General features: G+C 54.5%; 5 protein-coding genes across 5 annotated transcripts; 3 read left to right on the forward strand and 2 right to left on the reverse strand.

Annotated features, from left to right (window-relative positions):
* Nucleotides 1–442: 442 nt before the first annotated feature.
* Nucleotides 443–2,201, forward strand: GGS23DRAFT_94714 (S-adenosyl-L-methionine-dependent methyltransferase). Its single transcript, XM_051521421.1, has 3 exons — nucleotides 443–809; nucleotides 875–1,770; nucleotides 1,885–2,201. Exons 1-3 carry the CDS (start codon nucleotides 561–563, stop codon nucleotides 2,078–2,080), a joined length of 1,341 nt encoding a protein of 446 aa, XP_051371058.1. The 5' UTR covers nucleotides 443–560; the 3' UTR covers nucleotides 2,081–2,201.
* Nucleotides 2,202–4,408: 2,207 nt separating this feature from the next.
* On the forward strand, nucleotides 4,409–5,478 carry GGS23DRAFT_605658 (putative short-chain dehydrogenase; the record flags this gene model as incomplete). Its single annotated transcript, XM_051519793.1, has 2 exons — nucleotides 4,409–5,038; nucleotides 5,107–5,478. 2 exons carry the CDS (start codon nucleotides 4,409–4,411, stop codon nucleotides 5,476–5,478), a joined length of 1,002 nt encoding a protein of 333 aa, XP_051371059.1.
* Nucleotides 5,479–6,076: 598 nt separating this feature from the next.
* GGS23DRAFT_94859 (uncharacterized protein) lies at nucleotides 6,077–8,168 on the reverse strand. Its single transcript, XM_051521423.1, has 4 exons — nucleotides 7,751–8,168; nucleotides 7,145–7,644; nucleotides 6,949–7,025; nucleotides 6,077–6,795 (listed from the first exon to the last, which is right to left on the reverse strand). Exons 1-4 carry the CDS (start codon nucleotides 7,943–7,945, stop codon nucleotides 6,380–6,382), a joined length of 1,188 nt encoding a protein of 395 aa, XP_051371060.1. The 5' UTR covers nucleotides 7,946–8,168; the 3' UTR covers nucleotides 6,077–6,379.
* A 1,024-nt stretch (nucleotides 8,169–9,192) lies between these two features.
* GGS23DRAFT_605660 (Glucooligosaccharide oxidase) lies at nucleotides 9,193–11,314 on the forward strand (the record flags this gene model as incomplete). The annotated part of the gene is made up of 6 exons (XM_051519794.1): nucleotides 9,193–9,539; nucleotides 9,700–10,037; nucleotides 10,108–10,169; nucleotides 10,247–10,677; nucleotides 10,749–10,954; nucleotides 11,040–11,314. 6 exons carry the CDS (start codon nucleotides 9,193–9,195, stop codon nucleotides 11,312–11,314), a joined length of 1,659 nt encoding a protein of 552 aa, XP_051371061.1.
* A 3,543-nt stretch (nucleotides 11,315–14,857) lies between these two features.
* Nucleotides 14,858–18,037, reverse strand: GGS23DRAFT_610526 (uncharacterized protein; the record flags this gene model as incomplete). The annotated part of the gene is made up of 7 exons (XM_051520331.1): nucleotides 14,858–15,599; nucleotides 15,672–16,013; nucleotides 16,082–16,277; nucleotides 16,335–16,714; nucleotides 16,745–17,149; nucleotides 17,211–17,711; nucleotides 17,870–18,037. 7 exons carry the CDS (start codon nucleotides 18,035–18,037, stop codon nucleotides 15,552–15,554), a joined length of 2,040 nt encoding a protein of 679 aa, XP_051371062.1. The 3' UTR covers nucleotides 14,858–15,551.
* Between the last annotated feature and the right edge of the window lie 1,202 nt (nucleotides 18,038–19,239).

The raw sequence follows: 19,239 nt of genomic DNA on the forward strand, positions 1-19,239 counted from the left end.
TTAGACTAGTGCTTCTATAATTATTGGAGAACATCGGCGGCCCTGCCAAGGGGGAACCCACTCGAGAAGGATCTACTATATACCACGTAACCTGCCCAGTGATCGTAGAGACTCCGGTTGTGTGGATTGCATGTGAGATTCTTCTTGATCCCGGCAATAGTCAGCCCACAGACCGCCATGCCCACCTGCTGATTTGCCAAGAAATGCCTCGAAAAGGACAAGTCTGATAATATAGGTAGGTAAGCCGAATGCTTGAACCCAGCACACCTATTCCGGGAGACCTCGTTCTTCATTCGCGAAGTCGCGAAGTGCCTAGGAAAATCTACCTAGTAATATTAGAAGATGAGTACTAATGACAAAACAACTTGCGGCGGGTGAAACAGGGCCGACAATACAAGCAATACCTATACCTATTTTCCTCTTAGTGGGAAGTCCTTAGGAAAAAAAGGTTATATCATCTGTCGAGTACCTTCTGGCTTCCCGGGAACAACAAGGTGCTGATGAGACTTGGCGTTTTTGTCGTATCGTATTGATAGGCGTCACTTGGTATCTCTACTCCAATGGCGAACTACAAGTCGCTCGCCGAACTTGGTCACATAATCCAGTCCCTCGCCACCTCGTTAGACGAGTCGCTTAAGGATGCTCGATTGCCACAACCGCTCCTTTCTCCTCAGGGTGCCTCGTCCCAGATACTTGCATATCCCGATGCCGCACAGGCGCAACGCGCCGAGCTCCTCGACGCTCTAGACGAGCTACGGGCGTTGGTCCTGGGACCTACCTCGTATCTCTTTTATACCAGCATCCTCAGCGTATGTGTGTAACCAACCCCGATGGAGCCAGTTTCTAATCGTGTTTTCCCCCGTTCGATCTACAGCCTTCCTGGATTGGAGTGTTCGACGTACTTTACAGGTGTCGCATCGCATATCACGTTCCAGCCGAGGGCGCAATATCCTACGCTGACCTGTCAGCGCTCTGCGGTCTAGAGGAGTCCGATACGAGGCGCATTGTGCGGGCTGCTATATCGCTGCGTATCTTCGAAGAGGAGCCGGTCGAATTCGTAAGGCACAACGCAATTTCTGCGGTATTGAAAACACCCCTAGCTCATGACGCTGTCGGATTCTTCACCGAAGAGTTCACACCGGCAGCGCTGAAGCTGGCGGAGTCGTTGCAACGCTTCCCCGCCTCGGGTAAAGCAGGGGAATCCGCTATTGCGATTGCTAACGGCAGCGTTGGAGACAAGGACATCTTTTCGCTTATCTCGCATGATGCGGATCGGGTTAAGAGATTTGCTAATGCCCAGTCCTTTAATACCACTGTGCTTGAAACCTCCTCGAGCCACCTTGTGAACAACATGCCCTGGTCGCCGACGTGCCATCCGGGACACCGCGAGTGTGCCACTCTCGTCGTCGATGTGGGCGGCTCCCGCGGAGACGTCTGCGAGGCCTTGCTCAGCAAGTACCCTGGCATCAAGAAGGCAATAGTTCAGGACCTACCGGAAGTGACGGAGAAGAATCTCGAGCGTCAAGTATCCGGGCCACTCACGGGGCGCATCGAGTATCAGGCTTACGATTTCTTTACCGAGCAGCCAGTGAAAAATGCGGACGTGTACATCTTCAGGACGGTCCTTCACGATTGGCCAGACAGCTACGCCGTCCGGATCCTGCAGAACCAGATACCAGCCCTCAAACCGGGAGCTCGGATCCTTATTAACGATATATGCATCCACTACACCGAGGGAGAGACGAGTTCCATCATCAAGCAAGCACAATGGTAAGTAAACCATCTATACAAGTAAAGGAAGGAGAGGGGAAGAGGGGAAGAGGGGGGGAAAAAAACAGGATGTACTCGGGCATGGAATACTAATCATTATTGTTCAATACGCAGTTCACATGACATTTTCGTAAAGATGGGCCTGAACGCGAAGGAGAGGACGAGAGAGGATTGGACGGCACTCCTGTCAGCGGCAGACGAGCGCTTCGAGATCAAGTCCATCGTCACGCCTCCTCAGTCCGTTCATTCTATCCTCGAGGTCGTTTGGAGAGGTGATCTGGTCAAGGAAGGGCCAGGCCCCCTCCCTTAGTTTCAAGGCTATACAACACCAACTCCGTGACGTTCATCCCTACCCACATAGCATAGTGTTATCATGTGCAGCGATGCATATTAGTGCCGCGTTTAGACTAGACGGAATGGTTAGCATCGCAATTTACTAGTTGTCCCAGTTTTGAACAGTATAAGACGTAGACCAACTCGGGTTGTCTTGTTCCCACTGTGATCGTTGCTGTGCCCGCCCTGAATAGTCGTCCTCACCCTGCTCCAATGTGACTACGTAAGTAAGCGATACGTAATACAGGGGGCTTGGCTGCGATGCTCCCGGGTTCGTCCTATCATCATGGCTAGTTCCTGTTCAACATGTGATAACCGGTAGAAAATATTATTATCATGTCCACCCTAGCGAATCTGAAGAGTGTTGTCGCCCCAGCCCCGTCGTAACCATCCAACTCCCACCTATAGTGTTGCGACTATCAACCCTAACGTAAGAACTTAGGTCGTGCGGGTGAGCCTTACTTTACCACCTAGTATGTATGCAGTGCTCGGCGGTTCTAGACGTTCCAAGTTTAGCCAGGAGTAAGCGGCAAGTGTTCATTTACCCTATTGGAGCGAAGCTATACGTAGTATCTACTACCTACCTAGATGTAGTATAAAGGTGCCCACCTACATTAAATGCATATTATGCTTCGTGGTTAATGTCACAATGTCATCCAGATGTCCCCATGTACCTAGATACGTGTAGGTCGGCGCCTCCGCCACTCCTAGCTGGAACCCAGCTCTGTTCCAGCTTGAACTGTCGGGTTTCCTTGATCTGCTTGACGGCCAAATACGACCGAAGAATTGCGCTGCCAGTTAAACGCACATGCCAGCGTAGTATAGGTGTGTATTTGCACCAGTACACGAAATGCCGGTCCACCGAATGGGACCTTCTTACACGAATGCGGCATGCCTCGGCCACCCGCTTCGGTGTGGGTGGATAAGCCGCCCGGAGATCCCTCCCACATGTCGCGCTACACAGCATTATTCTAAGTCTGCGGAATCCAACGTGGAAATCCTACGAACGAGCCCTAACCGTCGAATCAGCGGTGCTTGGTCATCATACGACATTACTTAGCGGGCTTTACGTAGTCGGTGTCCGTCTCGCTAGGCTGCAAATAAGCACCAGTGGCAGTAGCAAATTATCGAGTACTACGTGGTAAGTCGTCGCAGGTAGGCTAAGCCTTACGACGCACCGCACAAGTTCCCGGATCAGTTTGCCGAAGGTGATGACGTAAGGAGGAGGGGGACGAGGGAAGACGGGATGCTCATATCCGCACGATGGCAGGGAACCTACACTACATAGCCCTCACACCGGCAGCGTAGATGAGACGGTGCTTTCTATAAGGTGTGTGTTCATGTCTAGATGCCTACACGGTACGTGCCTCCTAGGCGCATATATGCTTAAATTAGGTGCCTGAGGCAGCGAGCTCGCAATTTTAGCTCCCGTTACAGGGCTGCGGATCCTTACCCTGGAGAACAGCTGAAACTCCCCAGTAGCAGAGAGCCCTCAACCAGCCACCACCCTCGAGACTGTCTGAGCCTCAGGTACGGTCTGTAGGCACCCTCACGGTGTTTTTTACGCACTGTTGCCGCGTCCTTAGGTTAGGTACCTAAGAGGAGGCAGGTAGCACATGAGCATATCCTGTCGGAACGTCAGAGCCGACGCTTAGAGAAGAAAAAAAAAAGTATTTTGGAAAAAGGAAGAATTTTGTAGATACTGGAGGTTTCTTTTTTTCTGCTCTTTTTTCTCGCTTGGCCCTGTTCATCGTAGGTAGGCGGCATCTGTCCAGGAAAAAACACAAAGATGAGATCTTGGGTCGCATTCCAAAAAGGGCAAGCGTATACGGCATACATACGTATAGTTATATACCGTATACTGTAACTATATATACACCCCCCCCCCCCCGCGCCTACAGGGGGGTAGCCCTAGACGAAAATCAGGTAGGTACATAGGTACATACAAGGGCGCAATGCGAAACCGACAGACAACCACCCATGGATCCCATCCACCGTCCCGCCCCAACTTCACTCACACATACCTACCTACCTTTTCTCTCCACACAGCTTCCTTCCCCCCTCCCCCTCCCTTTCTGTAAGCGTTCTCTCGCTCTCGCTCCAACATAGATTCCCGCTCGCATAGTGTAGTCTTCCCTTGCCTTACCTCCCCGTACGTAGCATCTGTCCCTGGGTCTTAGCTAGTGAGCTCCCCATAGCTTCCTTGGCCTCCTAAGCTTCCTACCTAGAAGATCTAAGATCTCCTCTCTCCAAGCTATTCTATCCCTCTCTAGGCATTACTCCCTCGTTCTGGTCTGCGCAAACTATGGCTGGCACCGTAATTCTCACCGGGGCCAATAGCTCAGCTGGTCTCCACGCCTCCGAGCATATCTTGAAGAAATACCCTCAGCACACGGCCGTCTTCACCGTCCGGAGCGCCGCCGACACCGATGTCAATACCAATAGCTTGCGTGCCATCCTCGCCCGGTACCCCGAGACCAAGGCGTCGATCCACGAGCTGGACCTGGGCGACCTCACCGCCGTCCACAACTTCGCCACTACCATCTCGGACGGCGTCGCCGGCGGCCAGTATCCTCCCATCAAGTCCATCATATGCAACGCCTACTACTGGAATCTCGTGTCCGACCCGGAGCTCACCGTCGATGGCTTCGACAAGTCGATACAGATCGGACACCTCTCCCACGTGGCCCTAATCCTACGCCTTCTCGGCAGCTTCAGCCCCGATGGCGGCCGCATCGAGCTCCTCTCGAGCATCGCCCACTACCGCAAGAAGACCGGCATGTCACCATACCTCCCCGAGATACCCGACGACCTGGACCTCCTCATCCACCCGCGCGCCGACCCTGACAAGCAGGGCCGCGGCTTTCAGAGGTACGGTACCTTGAAGCTGGTCATCACGACCTGGATGTATCCCCTCAATGAGTATCTCCAAAAGGTAAGCTGGCCTGGCTCCATAAGAACTTCCTCGCTCTCTCCTAACTAACGTGTTCCCCTTTCAAACAGGACCCGAAGCTCTCCAAGATCACGGTGATAGCAGTGAACCCGGGCAACCTGGGGGACTCCCGGGCGTTCCGTACGAACACGCCGGCGTCGATCAGGTACGCGCAGAAGTTCGTGATGCGGCCGTTCATGTCGCTCGTGCGGCGGTTCGCGGACCCGACCTTCCGGCCGTCAGCCGAGGCGGGCGCTGACATCGCCGAGCTCGGCGTCGGCCGCGCCGACGACGGCCAGCGCGGCTATTACACACTCCTCGAGAAGGACGAACCTGACCCGGTCGTCCTCGACCCCGAGAACCAGCGGCGCATCTGGGCCAAGAGCGCTGAGTGGGCCGGCATCACTAAGGACAACACCGCGCTCAAGGTTGCCTTCGAATAGAGATCTGATCTCTCATACGCCCGATTTCGGAGACATGCTCGTTTTCCTCGTTGTCGTATTCATCAGCGACGTCCGTTTGACGCTTCACCGAAGGATGTTCGTGTGTGTGTGTGGTGAAGCTATGTGGCTGCTTACAGTTGAGTAGGCGATGGCCTCTACGGCGACGCGGCAAGCGTGTAGGATTATTACTTTTCTCACTCATTACCTGGGATATGTATGTGCGGAATAATAATAAGAGGGCGTTTGTGTTCCCATCCCTCTCTACCTCTCTCAATTTTCGCATAGGTACGGGCATATGTGCGTGGATGGAGAAGGAGTTTCGACTTGGTAGTTTGGCGACACCGAATTTCAGATATGCTGCATAGGGACATCTGTTGTTACAACTATACCTACCTATACTTGCCTGTAGGAAAGCGACATAGATTTAATCCGTGTTACGTTCACCGATCGCCACGTATCGTCGGCTTTCCTTCTACAATCTTACTGTTTACCTATTTCATCTCGCTCCTTTCCAGCGGGGGAAAGGGGAGAGAAGAAGGGAGACTATTACCTGGGCTCTTCTTGGTGGTAGAGAATTGCGCTCTGTTTTTCCCACTCATTTACGTCGCCCATCGACTACTATAAATTAGCAACTCACACACGGAAGCTGTGCTTCCGAACAGAGCTCCTCGCGTTCGTGTATCGAACGTAGTTCCATCACCTTCGTGATAACTCTACTCTACCCAACGAACCTATCGTTTGCATATCCTACTGCCTATAAGTATATGTGGTATAAGTTATGTCCAGTCCCAGTATTACCCTAAAATCCGACCAAGCAAGCCATACAAGACCCATGCCCCGCCCGCACGCCACCTTTTACCGATTCCCATCTCCCCGTTTTCCGTAAGTGAACCCCGCCCACTTACATCGCGACCCCCCTCTCGGGCGACGCGCGCGAAACATCGGCGCCAGCGGCCGAGGTCCTAGTGTCGGCGAACGAGGCGTCGAGGGGGATGGTGGTGGTGCGGAGCTCGATCTGGGAGTCAGAGAGCTTCTGGAACTTGCGGGGGGTGCCGAAGGTGATGAGGTCGTAGTTGCGCGGGGGGGGGCGGCCGCCGGAGCCGCCGGACGACGAGCCCGCGGGCTTGTTGCTGCTGCGGTGCTGCGCCGAGAGCCGCGTGGCGACGCGCCCCGACACCGACTTGAACAGCGGGTACACCGCCGGCAGCGACGCGCCCAGCAGCGCCAGCGTCGGCTCCAGTTGCCCCGGGATCCACACCGTCACCCCGTAGTTGTCGAACTGCACCGGGATGAAGCGCGACATCAGGTAGTCGAACCCTGAGCGCCAGCGCCAGGAGGGTCAGCTATGCGTTGTTGTTGTTCCGTGGCCATAAGAAAGAGTTGAGGGGGGGGGGTACGGAGAAAAGGGGGCTGAGAGGGGAGGGGACCAAGAATAAGGGGGTAATAGAGTCTATTATTGCGGCTACTCACAATGAGGGTCGCTTGTGTGCGTTCGAGGCAAATCCGCTACGTAGGCCGCGAGCTTATACGCTGACGCGACGCTCGCACTGATCGGCGAAAAAAAAGGCGAGAGGAGCCCCTCCTGTCAGCAGGATTCCCAAGATGACAAGAATACCTAAGCAGAGAAAAAAAGATAAGAAAAGGGGCGGAGGGATTCTCGACTCACGATGCTCCGAGCATGAACATGATGGCGACGCCGACGCGCTTCTTGAGGGGCATCTTGAGCTTCGAGACGGGGACGACGGGGAAGAAGACGAGGATGACGTCGAAGGCGAGGCTGACGCTGTAGAGAGTGACCTGGGCGGCGTTCCAGTAGTTGGTGCTGCAGAAGGGGGCGCGCTCGATGGGGAGCCAGGCGACGGAGAAGGGGCGGCAGATGAAGGCGGGCAGGATGGAGAAGACGACGACGTAGACGGCCTGGAGGGCGAGCAGGACCCAGATGGAGGCACGCAGGGCGCTGCCGTGGCCGTCGGCGAAGATGCGGTAGTAGAACAGGATGATGGAGGCGCGGATCGCGCCCGACGTCACCGGGTACAGCCACGTCACCGCGAGGATGCACTGGAACCAGATCGTGTACTCGGCCAGCGTGATCTCGTTGAGCGGCTTCCCGGCCCCGCTCGCGAGCACCGCGTACACGGTGAGGACGGTCCAGCCGAGATACAGTATCTACCCCGGTTGTGAGGATGTGCGTAGGTAGGTTGTAAAGGTAGGTGGGATGATAAGTAGGCAGGTAGGTAGGTAGGCAATGATAGATCTCGATGTCTCTACTTACGAACGACGGGATCATGGCATAGTCGTCCACGCCGATGGTCTTCGTACGCACTCGATACCATAGACGAGCGCTGACGAAGGCGCTGCCTAGGGCGCCAAGGATGATGCACGCGATGGCGATCCCGTACTCCTTGTGGGAGTCATTGCGCTCAGTTGGCGGCGGGATGAGCTGGTCTAGGGGAACTGACGGATCCATACGGGCCACTCGTAGTTTTCTTCTTCCTGTCCCAGCTCTCTGGGATGGAGAAGAAGCAGCTCGGACGGGGGGAGAGAATGACTAAGTAGAGTTATACAGGGCACAGGATAACGATAGATGGAAATAGAGGCAATGGCTAAATATTTCCTGCGCCAACATCGCCGAACGGGGTGGGGGCAATAGTTTAACACTCGGGAGCGCGAGAGCCCGGATCGAGGCGAGACTATGTAAGTCAGCTTACCTCCCATTCGACGACCTCGCTGGTGGCTGCCATCCACGCACATGGCATGAAGGAGGCTTGCTTCTGCTCCGCCTACGAGATGTGGGACTGCCGATCAACACTGATAGTCACCAAGATACTACCTACACGCACACACGAGATCGTGCAACCCCGGGAATCCTGACGACCCTAGTATCACGCATGACCCGGAGCTGAGCTGAGGCAGGATAGGAAGGTAAGGCTCCGGAGCCATCGCAGACCTCGACAATGCGCGACTTTGTTTAGATCCGGAGCGGTCGGATTGGAATATCCAACGTGAATCGCCTGTCCAGCCGTCAGCTGTTGGAAGGGGGGCGTCTACTTACATGCTTCCACGCCGACATGGGCAGCAGGGTGGTATAAGCGTGCAAGCATGGTGGCATTATCAGCAAGGTGATATACGCAGGGTGGTATAAGCAAGGGAGGTATAAGCAAGGGAGGCATGGGTCTCTCGTGGCAAGTAGGATGGAAGGATGAGTGACGACGAGAGAAGACCGTTTCGGCACGGCTCTAGAGCTCAACCCTTCTTCGATAAACCCGCGTGGGGACGACGCCATCGAATCCTTCGCTTGAGTCGCCCTGCTTTCTGTGGTCTCTTTGCTCCCTTCCGAGTTGATATCAATTGCTCCAGCTGAATAATTAACCAACTAGCGACCTTTGCTCCTTCGGCTCTAAAGGCAAGGCAACGCTTCACAGAACCATTATAAAATGTTGGACGGCATGGAGGGTGTGGTGCAACCGTCCTTTTTGCCCCAGCGTTCGCTGACATTCTTTTCCTCTTTCCATGCATAGACGAGTCCTACACGGCGGTTGCTGATCTGATTCATTTACACGACAGCAAATCAGAGGCTGCTCCAACTCTTGTGCCATTGTCAGTGTCTCATTCGCCCGGCCTGGTCTCGGTCTCTCTCTACCTATCTATCGGCCGATCTCTTTCGCCCTTTTCGACGTATAGTACTGTCTCCTAAGTCCGGCCGTCTTTCCCGTAATGATGGTTAAACCCCGTGGCCTGGTGATTCTAGGCCTCTCATTTATCCCGGGGCTCGTCCTGGGTAGCAGTAATACCGCTGCCCTCCCAGCAACCTCCGCTGCCTCTCAACTCGCCACTGCAACGCAGCCAATCAACATGGGGGAAGACTTTAACGCCTTTGCTAAAAGCATTGGCCTATCCAGTTCGCAGACCTGCAAGCTCAAGGCAAAGTATGATGCCATTGTCAATGGTGGAAACAGTCCCGAAGACAACTTGGACCTGGCTTGCCAAGTAGCCCAGGAGTCCCTGGGAGCCGACCAGGTCGACAGCGCACCCGTCGGTCAGGCCCTGATTAATGAGAATTGGTAGGTACTGTTTCGCCCATTTATATCCCTTCTCTTCTTTTTCCCCCTCCCCTCCTATTTAGGATTCGCATATATTCCCCTTGTGCTTGGCTCTTTTTTTTTCCCCACCCACTACTCTCCCTACTCTCCCTACCCTCCCTTCCTAATCCTGTGGCTCCAGGTCCTTAACCTGCGTTGCCGACGCCTATTGCGTCGTTCTGCCGCGAAACACGGACGAAACTGTCAAGGCCGTCAGGGTCATCAGCTATTTTAAAGTGAAGTTCGCGGTGCGCGCTGGTGGCCATTCGCCCAACCCCGGCTGGTCCAGCGTGGGACAGGAGGGAATCCTCCTCGATCTGCAGAGGTTGAATCAGATCAGCCTGTCGAGCGATAAGAAGCTCTGCAGCCTCGGCCCTGGAGCACGTTGGGGTAACGTGGTAGCAACTCTGGGCACGCAGAACGCGACCGTTCTCGCCGGCCGGAATCCCCTCGTCGGCGTGGGCGGTCTCATCTTGGGAGGTGCGAAATTTTTTTTTTATCTATGTCCGCAAACGCCTTCATCTTATTGCGATCGGCTGACGGATCCTAGGCGGATATCACCACACGTCCTCGGAATACGGGACCGTTGCAGACAATGTGAAAAACTTCGAGGTACCTTAACTAGGCCCGAATCCTTCGCTGCGACCTCCCGACACACGGAGGGGGGGCATTGCTGACTCCGGACGCAGGTTGTCTTGTCCAATGGGACCGTCGTAAACGCGAACATAGACGAAAACAATGACCTGTTCTGGGCCCTCAAAGGCGGCGGGCCAAACTTCGGTATCGTCACCCGCTTCGACGTTTACACCCTGCCCGGGACAGAGATATGGTATCAACTGGCCATCTACGGGCTGGATCAAGCATTCGACATTCTGGACACCTTCGCAAAATGGCAGCAGAACGAAGGCTCCTCCGACTTCAAGGCAAATCTGATCCTATCTCTCGGCATAGATAGCCATGTGATCGGACTCGTCTACTCGGCACCTGCGCCTGAGGTTCCCAGTGCCTTCGCCCCTTTTTTCGAGTTGACGCCGCTCCAGGTGGTGGTGCCAGCAACAAATGGCACTTTCGCATCGCTGAACGAGGCCATAGCCCCCTTTGTCCCTATGGAGCAGATGCGGTTGGTATCCTATGTCGGCGCCTGAGCGTCAGGGGAGTGCGATGGACCTCCGCTGACTCTGCTTGTCCCAGGCACGATTACGGAGGCGTTAGCTCGCGCGTCGACGCGCAGCTCTACAAAGATGTCTACACATTCTGGGCCGAGAGGGCCCTCGCCGCACGCGATGCTACCGGCGCAAACCAGACCTTCGTCCTGCAGCATGTCCCCAGCAACATGGTAGCCCAGGGGATCGCTAAGGGCGGAAACCCCCTAGGCCTTATACAAGAGACCCATCAGTGTAAGTCTTAACAGCCCAGACATGCCCGAGGCACAACTCTTAGCTGAAGGGCGAGACCGCTGACCTCGCATGAAAATGCGAAAAGGGTGGACGACACTCGTCGACTGGAGGGAGGCGAAAGATGACGACGCTGCGCGAGCCGTCACGATCGATACGGTCGCGCAGTGGAAGAAGCTCGGCCAGGAGCGCGGCCTCTACCTGCCCTTCTACTTCATGAACGACTCCGGACGGAACCAAAACCCGATCGCGGGGTACGGCCAGGCGAACGTCGACAAGCTCAACGAGGTCTCACGCAAGTACGATAGCAGCCAGTTCTTCCAGACCCAGCAGGTCGGCGGCTTCCTGCTCTCGCGCGCCTAGATTTAGCTAGCTGGGCGCACAGGGAGGCGCAGGAGAACCCATTCGGACCGGCTCGTCGGTACGGCCGGCCTCTTCTTCGCCGACTAAGGAGCGTGTAAGCTGATGGGATCGGGTGCACCTTTGTGCATGTATATATAGATTTCTTAAATGTGTTCTGTACGACTTAACGGAACTTATATAGCATCATTCCTTTAGTTGTGGCTTTGTAATAAGTCATGCGCCATGAGATAAGAGACGCTCGAAGGCGTATTCACTGCAGGATATACAGAACTGCTCCGCCTCGTGAAATCAAAAATCCAGCAGGAGCTCTACGGCGCACGAGACACAAAGCGCCGGCCCGAGCCGCCTTGGCCATATAAGCTAATCTCTTTGAATCACGGGGCCGAAGCATGTTCCTACTAACTATCATGAGCGTGGTCCCCCTGTCACTTCGCGGCTGGGCTCGTGGGCATCCTCTACGGACATATTCGCAATAGGGATGAGGGCATTCAGGGGCCACACACCAAGCCTAGCATAATTGTCATGCATAACCTGTTCAGGAGAGCAGACCCCGGTCAGCCATAGGTACGCTAGATGCTCATATCATGACGTCCTCACAGTCTAAAATTCTCATCACAACCCTCGCTTAGTTCTCACCCCAACACGTATCAGCTAGAGCCCTATACTTAGCTGCTGATAGTTAAATCATAATGTGCCATATACACAGCGCCCGAAGAGTTTTTTATTTTATTTTATTAGAGCAAAGCTGTACGGGGAGAGAAAAGCGGAACCTCCTTTCTCTCGACCCTCGTTTACTAGACGGGCTGAATATCACCCCAATGCCAAAAGGCACTGTGACTTGCATACCGCAACCTCTTCAAGTGCACCTATCGTTGTACGGCACCGTAGGTAGGCGCTAGCAACTACGGTGTTGGCGTCAAATACCAAAGCTCATGCTGACCTTCGTCGCTCTTCAAAGGCAGAAGTGAAGAGGGCGATTCGTGTCAAGGTATCGTCCGATAAGCTCTCTTCGAAGGTATTATATTCTCGCCTCGGTACTACATTCCAGCCTTTACGGCCTGTAAACTAGATGTCTCATGTCATCGAGCTTTCTGGCTTGCTTTTTGACCTGCTCTGCTTGGGTCTCGTAGGAGTTAAGAGTACCCCCTTCCCCCCTCCCCCCCCCTTGACTTTGGCAGGTAGGTAGGTATTAAACACGAGCTGGTAGATCGCTTCGATCCAGGCACGCAGAGCGGCCTTAGCGACTCGGACGTGATTCCAAATGGAGTCTTGAACTGGCGTGGCAGTTGAGAGGTGCGGAATGTTTCAAGACGCAATGATGTAGGTATGCGTAAGATGCTTGAAGCGCCACCCCTCCTCTACCCTCCGTTTTCAGCAGGTCAGCACAGCGTACTTTTTCAAGAGCTCTCTTCCCTACACTACCTACCTACTTAACCGGGGCCTTGCCTGCCGCCACGCGATATACATCCCGTTAACATTAAAACGTTCCGTCGAGGGGGGAGTGCAGATGCCGGGAAGGTCGTGGACTGGTATGGACAAAAGACCACAACTGATAATTCAATTGCCTTTCCTCGCGCCAAGCAGGGAAAGCACAGCGACAGCCAACCGAGTGAAACGTCGTATTCCGACCCCGTTCGAGGGTTGCCGGATGGGGAGCGAGGGCGCCATGTTGAAATACCCATAGCACACCTCCCGTTCCCTCTGCATTCCCCGGCCTGTGATATCCTGCGGATAGCTCGGGAGATCTGCTTCGTGAGGATACAAAATACTACTACGGCCACGCCTGCTGTCATGATTACTATCCCGCCAATACGTGCCACCCACCCACCCACCCACCTCGTCTGCACGCTGTGCTTGATCCCTCTATTCATGCTCTCCTACTTCGCCCGAGCTCAGCTGCAGGGATCAACAAGCAAGCTGCGAGCACACATCCCCAGCCCGACTCGTCCCCTCGGCCATCTCACATCCCGCACGCGCTTCCCTTCCTAAGACGACCCTGATTGATCTCCCCCTCTCTCGCAAGAGACGACGACGACGACGCGGGGCTAGACACGGCGGGAGCCTAGATATGCCTACTTCGACTTTCTCTCAACCACAAAGCAAGGACAGCAACTGGGTATATCCGCGCCGTCCCCTAGCCTTCCGCCAGATCGACACCGGGGCCCTCGTTATCAGCAGCGAGACTAGCAGGATACCGGTTTCTCTCAAGGTCCTCTCTAGCCCCTCGTGCAAGCACGCGATACGCAGCTACAGAGAGTGGCGGCAGCCGCCTGTGTGCGTGTATGCGCGCATGTGCAGCTGAAGCCTGTTCGTCCGCATACCCGTTCCGAGCTAACGGGGAGGGTGAGATTCGTCGACAACACCCCCCCTCCCTCCAAGAGTCTTCTGCTACCTTACCTACCTCTTTTTCAGCTGACAGCCTCTAGTCGGACCCATCACACATCTCTGGCGCAAAAGCAAGCATCGACAGCGCGTCCCCAAACCGTATCCCACGTGTGCACACACACACAAGCCCCCCTCCCGCTCTATTCCCGCCCGCCCGAGTCGCATCATCAAATCTTCTTGTCTCCATGAAGTGACATCTCTCCGTACGTTAACTTCCCGCTACGTACACCTCGGCAGCCGGTCCACCTCCCCCCATTTCTGGGGGGCGCTCCTGTACCTATAGGTAGGTGACTTATAGCTCTCACATACGCATGCGTGCCAGGAAAAAGAAAAAAAAAGGGGTCTCTGCTCATACACCACCTAACTACATCCTGAAAAGGGGCGGTGGGGCGTAGCCCAGATATATAGCTTTACGCGCACAGCTATATAGCTCCGAGGAGGGGCGCAGCTTAGTCGGAACGTCGCGTGGCTAATAGTCCCCGCCCTGGCGTATTATCCATCGCCGCGACCTCGTCGCTCGCCGACTGGATATTTTTCTTTATAGAGCTGAAGGCGTGGAGGTCTTATTCGTAGCCGAATGTTTACTTACTAGCTGCCTTCTCCCTCCCGCGCCCTCGTTTGTCGCCTTAGGCCGACCCAGCGCCATTATATTTATGTATCTCGGCCGACTGACGCCGTATTCGGGACTAGTTGTCTGCTTAGAGCTCCTCGTTCACTGGTCAGGGGCGTGGTCCACGGCTAGCATAGTACCGGGGCCTCGTTTATGATATATATCCGAGCTAGAGGTTGTTTCGCTCCTAAAATCCTACGGGCCAATTCAGCCAATTTCTATCAGTTTAACACACCACTCATCAGTACCCGTGATAAGAGATCTCGTCTCAATTGAGCTAGCAGTGCAGAATATATGTACATGTGTAGGTAGCTTCAGCCGCGCTCGCGGGTAGAAGCTACTCTCACTTGGTCTGCGATTATTACTAAACCTCTAGTCATCGCCACGGTCACCGCCATCTCTATCCCTGATAACGGCCCGTCCTAACGAGTGAAACTGTGGTGAGAAGGAGGGGACGGAGGAGAGAGGCAAGGACGGGTATAGGGTGTGAGACAACTACCCCCGTGATTATACCTGAAGAGTTCCCAAGTTGCCAACTTTCTCACTCTCGGTCTCCGTCCTCGTTTTCTCCTTGTGTCATTACCTCATTACACTGTCCTAAGACCACGTGGGCCGGCCCCCGTTCCTCAGCCCCCTAGTCACCTTGTTGCGACTATGCTAAGACGCTGTAGAAAAATATACACGGTAAGTAAATCGATGTGACCGGTCGACCATCCTTGTGTGGCGCTGGGACATGTAGTGTCCAGACAGACGACGACTGCAATGAAACAACCTCGTGGCGAAGGCGAGAGCTGTCCGGGTTGTGAGAAGCTTTCATGGGAACTCGATGTGCTTGGTTCCTTTCCCTTCTCTGTTCATCCAAACGCAGACAGGTTGTTATATGTCTACGACGGCGCGACGGAGGTGCCTTGCTTAGTCACCGTCTTCTCGCCGCCTCCTCCAGGGGAGAGAAAATCCCGCCCACACCACCCATCCGTTCGTGCGGACAACGCCTGCCCGATGATGAATCGAAGTTTCTCGATCGATACGGAAGCAGGGGTAAGCGTCCGACAGCAACACGGCTCAACACGGAAGAGCAGTCTGCTCAAATCCCTTATTGGGCGCGCACTGTCGAAGGGTGTTTCCCCTCCTCGCGGGCCTCCGCCTGGTCGAGCTGAAGCGGCTGGTTCGCGGGCGCCCGAAGCTGGAAGTCCCTGAGTTGGAGCACTGAGGTCTAGGACGCGCTTGGTCGGAACGTGCATTCTATGCACCCTCTGCCTTCGGCTTGCCTCGCGTTGAGGTCAATTCGTCCTGCTTGGATCGCGTTAGCTATGGGGTCAACGCCCGACGTCTCGCCAATGGCATGCGTAAATCAGCGCCTACCTCGGCTTTTCTCTTCCCTAATATCGGCTCGGGCGTGCTCCTAACATATACAGGAGTGTTTCCGCCGTCTTTGGTTGCCTCCTTATGGCAGCTAACGTGGTATACCCTTTCCCCGACTTTGAAGGCGTCTTGCCACACGAACTCCTGGGCCTCGTCGAGCCACATCGTCGAAAACTTCTCCTGACATATCGGGCAGACAGCACTAGTTGACCTAGGGTCGTCGGGAACTGGGATGTACTGGAGTTTAGGAGCTTTTGAAGAAGAACCGCCAGACACCGCATCGGGATCTCCAGACGAGGGCACATAGTCTTTATCTAGGACTTCTCGAGATTTGATCCAATCCTGCTCATGTCAGCCACAGTTACTTTACTATGTAATATGTAAATGTGGACTAGTCCGGGTATGCTCACCACTTCGTCTACTAGCCAGCTACGGTGATGCCCTCTCTTCTCGGCGTCGGCGATACGTTGGTTCACACGGAAATGCCAGTCCATATGGGCTGTCTTCTTTTTCTTCCCTTTCTCGTCGGTCTGAAACCGACGCCCGCACTGGGTGCACTGAGGCCCCAACGATCCGAAAAGCTGGGGAAGAAGATGAGGGCGGAACCTATACAAACCCGTTAGCCAGGACTGAGCCGCCACCAGCGCTGCCGATACCACGTACTGTTTAAGGGACGAAGACTTTAGGGTGATGTCGCTCGCTAGCGTCTCGAGAGTGGGCAGCCGGATGGACTGGTTGGTCGTAGTCGCTCCGGGCATGGGGATAGGAAATGGAAGCGGAAGGGGTTTAAGAGTCGCAGTCGAATTACCAGTCGGTGTTGCAGCCGGAAGTAGGCCAGCCTGCCTCAGCATGTTCATGAGCGCCATAGGATCAGAAGGGGGCGGTTGCGAAGGTTGCGTGTTGACCGGTTTCTGAGGCTGTGCCCGCTGAGGAGGCGGAGAACGTATAGCAACAGTCGCTGGCGAGGGTACTTGCGGAGGCGCAGAACCGCGTGCCATCAAAGCAGCGAGAGCACCCGTGCCAAACAAGGAGTCTATAGTGACCTTGGGAGTCGCAGCTGGCGGGGGAGCTACTACTACGGGTGCAGGGACAGGTGTATGTATGGTGGTGGTATGTGTTTGGGCTGGCGGTGCCCTTATAGTCACGGCAAGATCAGCTATTTGATTCTCAATGAGCACTAACTGATGCTGAGGCAGGTTCTGGGTTTGGAGTATTGTTTGCAAATCCATAAGCGCCCTCAACCTCGTCTGCACACTCGGATCATGCGGTGTTAGTGTATACTGAGCCTTCGAGGCCGTGATTAGTTTCTGGATATCACCATTCAACGCGTCTATGCTGATTCCAGTCTGCGGCGCGACATAGCCTCCTGATCGAGATAGTTGAGGTGTCTGTGATGGGAGCGACGGGGGTGGTTGAAATGCCATAGACGCCTGCGAAGGTTGTGGCGTGGATCGAGAAGGCGGTAGCGGTTGTTGATGCTAGAGAGCATGATTAGTAAACGTCGCGAAGGTACGCGTAGGAGCTTAACAAGTCACGTACTTGGGACAGGGGATAGCCGGCTGGCGTCGAGTGAGCCGCGTTTGCGTAAGGCGTTCCGTTAGTAGTAGCTGGCATAGAAGCCTGGTGATAGCCATTGAGTTGCGCGTGGGCGCTCGAATGGGCGCCCGGAGGCGTTGGAGTCTCGCGGTAAGGCATCCCCTGATTCAACGGTCTGTTGCGGCCGAGGAGCTGTTGCTGGCTTCGCATGTGCTCCTGCTGCGCTTGTAGCGCATTCGTTCTCGCCTTGATGAGGGCATTCTCGATCGGACGCACAACTTCCGGAGGGAACACTGGTCTCGTGTCGATGGATCCCGGGATAGATTCCTTCCAGGTCTTGAGCATCTCATCCATCTTACGCCGAGTGACGGGGTCGACCGAGGCGTAAGCGTCCATAAATGTCTGGTAGAGCTTCCTACCGAAGAACAGCGTATAGGGCGTGCCTACATTCTTGACGATGGAGTCAAGGAGGTACAGGGCGGGCAATTTCTTGTGAGGGGCGACCTGAGAGTAAGAAAAGCCATTAGCCGAGTGACCGCGAAGCAGGATATCAAACGATAGATATAGGTTGACAGAAACAACGGCATCGACGTGTAACGACAGCGCAATAGAGGGGATCGAGTGCTCAACCCATAGTCGGCGCCAGTGAGTATTCAACCTACCCGCTTGATATGGTCCTGGAGAGCACCGGAGATGGCCAGTGCGTGTTCGGTGTTTTCCCTTGCAATCACAGTCAAGTTGGAGATTTCATAGCGAGCATTGGATTGCAGATCCTCGAGTGCATCGCGGAAGTCCTTAGCTACCGCCTCGGACTCGGAGTACGCTGACATGGTTGTTCAAGAGGGATGGATGTGAGCACAAGGAGAGGAAGAGAAGATTAGCGAGGAGGACCTCGCGACGTGTGGAGATTGAAGTAGTATGTAGGGTGACGCCGCTTCTCTTCTGGGGACCGGCACTTGGGGAGGGCTGAGAACAACAATGGCCCAAACCCGAAGTAGAGAGGTCAAGATGTCAGTCACGAAGGCTAGAGATGGGTAGAGAGGCCCCTCATGCAAGATTCTCAGCAGGAAAGGCACGAGAATTGGAATTCTGGATGACTCTTGTGTGACTCCACCGCAGTCTGCCAGAAAATAGCCACAACACACTGCCTGGTGTTAAGTACTAGAGAACTCGCAGAACTCGAAGGACTAGGGCGTGCTCAACGCATTCTTCTTCGCCAGGACCCCGCTACGCTGACGGGTCCCCCGATCCCTGACCCGCGCGTTACCTATTCTTTTTTTTTTCTTTCTCCAAGCACTGATGAATACGGTGGATGGCTGAAGAGGAAACTTGGTTATAGAGTATGGAGGGGCAGGCGGTATTGCTGATGGTTGACGTCGTCTTTTCTTCCAACCTACGAGGAGGAAGAGGAGGATTCGATCGCGAACGCGAAGCTGATTGCTCACGTGGATTGGACGTGAACAAAGAAGAAGAAAAAAGAGCCGAAGGGTGGCGCAGAGGAGATGTCGGGGCCGTATATAGACACAGCCAGGACAAAAGAAGCGGACTATCGGAGAAGGATATTCATCGTGGTCGTGTAGTCGAAATGCCGAGAGGCCTGGTGGAAAACGCTAAAGGATGGATGGAGATCGCGGATGCTGAAGGTCGGGTAGCAGGTGGAAAAGGTGAAGGACGGAGAGTGTTATGTAAGGTAGGTAGGTAGGAAGGTGAGGTAAGGGTTCAATAAGTGCCCTTTCAATGGATCACAAGAATGGAATGCAAAGGGTACCCAAGGTACCTACTCGTAGAGCCCTAGATATGCTACATTCCAGTAGTACATCTACCTGGGTAGGTACCTATTCCCTAGCCCATGTAACCTTCCTCAGGTAGGTATTTTACAAGTACAATTGAAACCTAGCGAAGGTGCATAAACTTGGAAGGTTTGCAGGCAGTATATACCTACCTAGGTACTGCAGGTACCAGCAATGTATAAAGGTACCTAACTTCTACTTAAGGTTTTCGTGATCTAGGTACTTGAGGTACATACCGAGGT

The sequence above is a fragment of the Durotheca rogersii genome, assembly GCF_024521655.1.
Source record: "Durotheca rogersii strain YMJ 92031201 chromosome Unknown GGS23scaffold_13, whole genome shotgun sequence".
Lineage (NCBI taxonomy): Eukaryota > Fungi > Ascomycota > Sordariomycetes > Xylariales > Xylariaceae > Durotheca > Durotheca rogersii.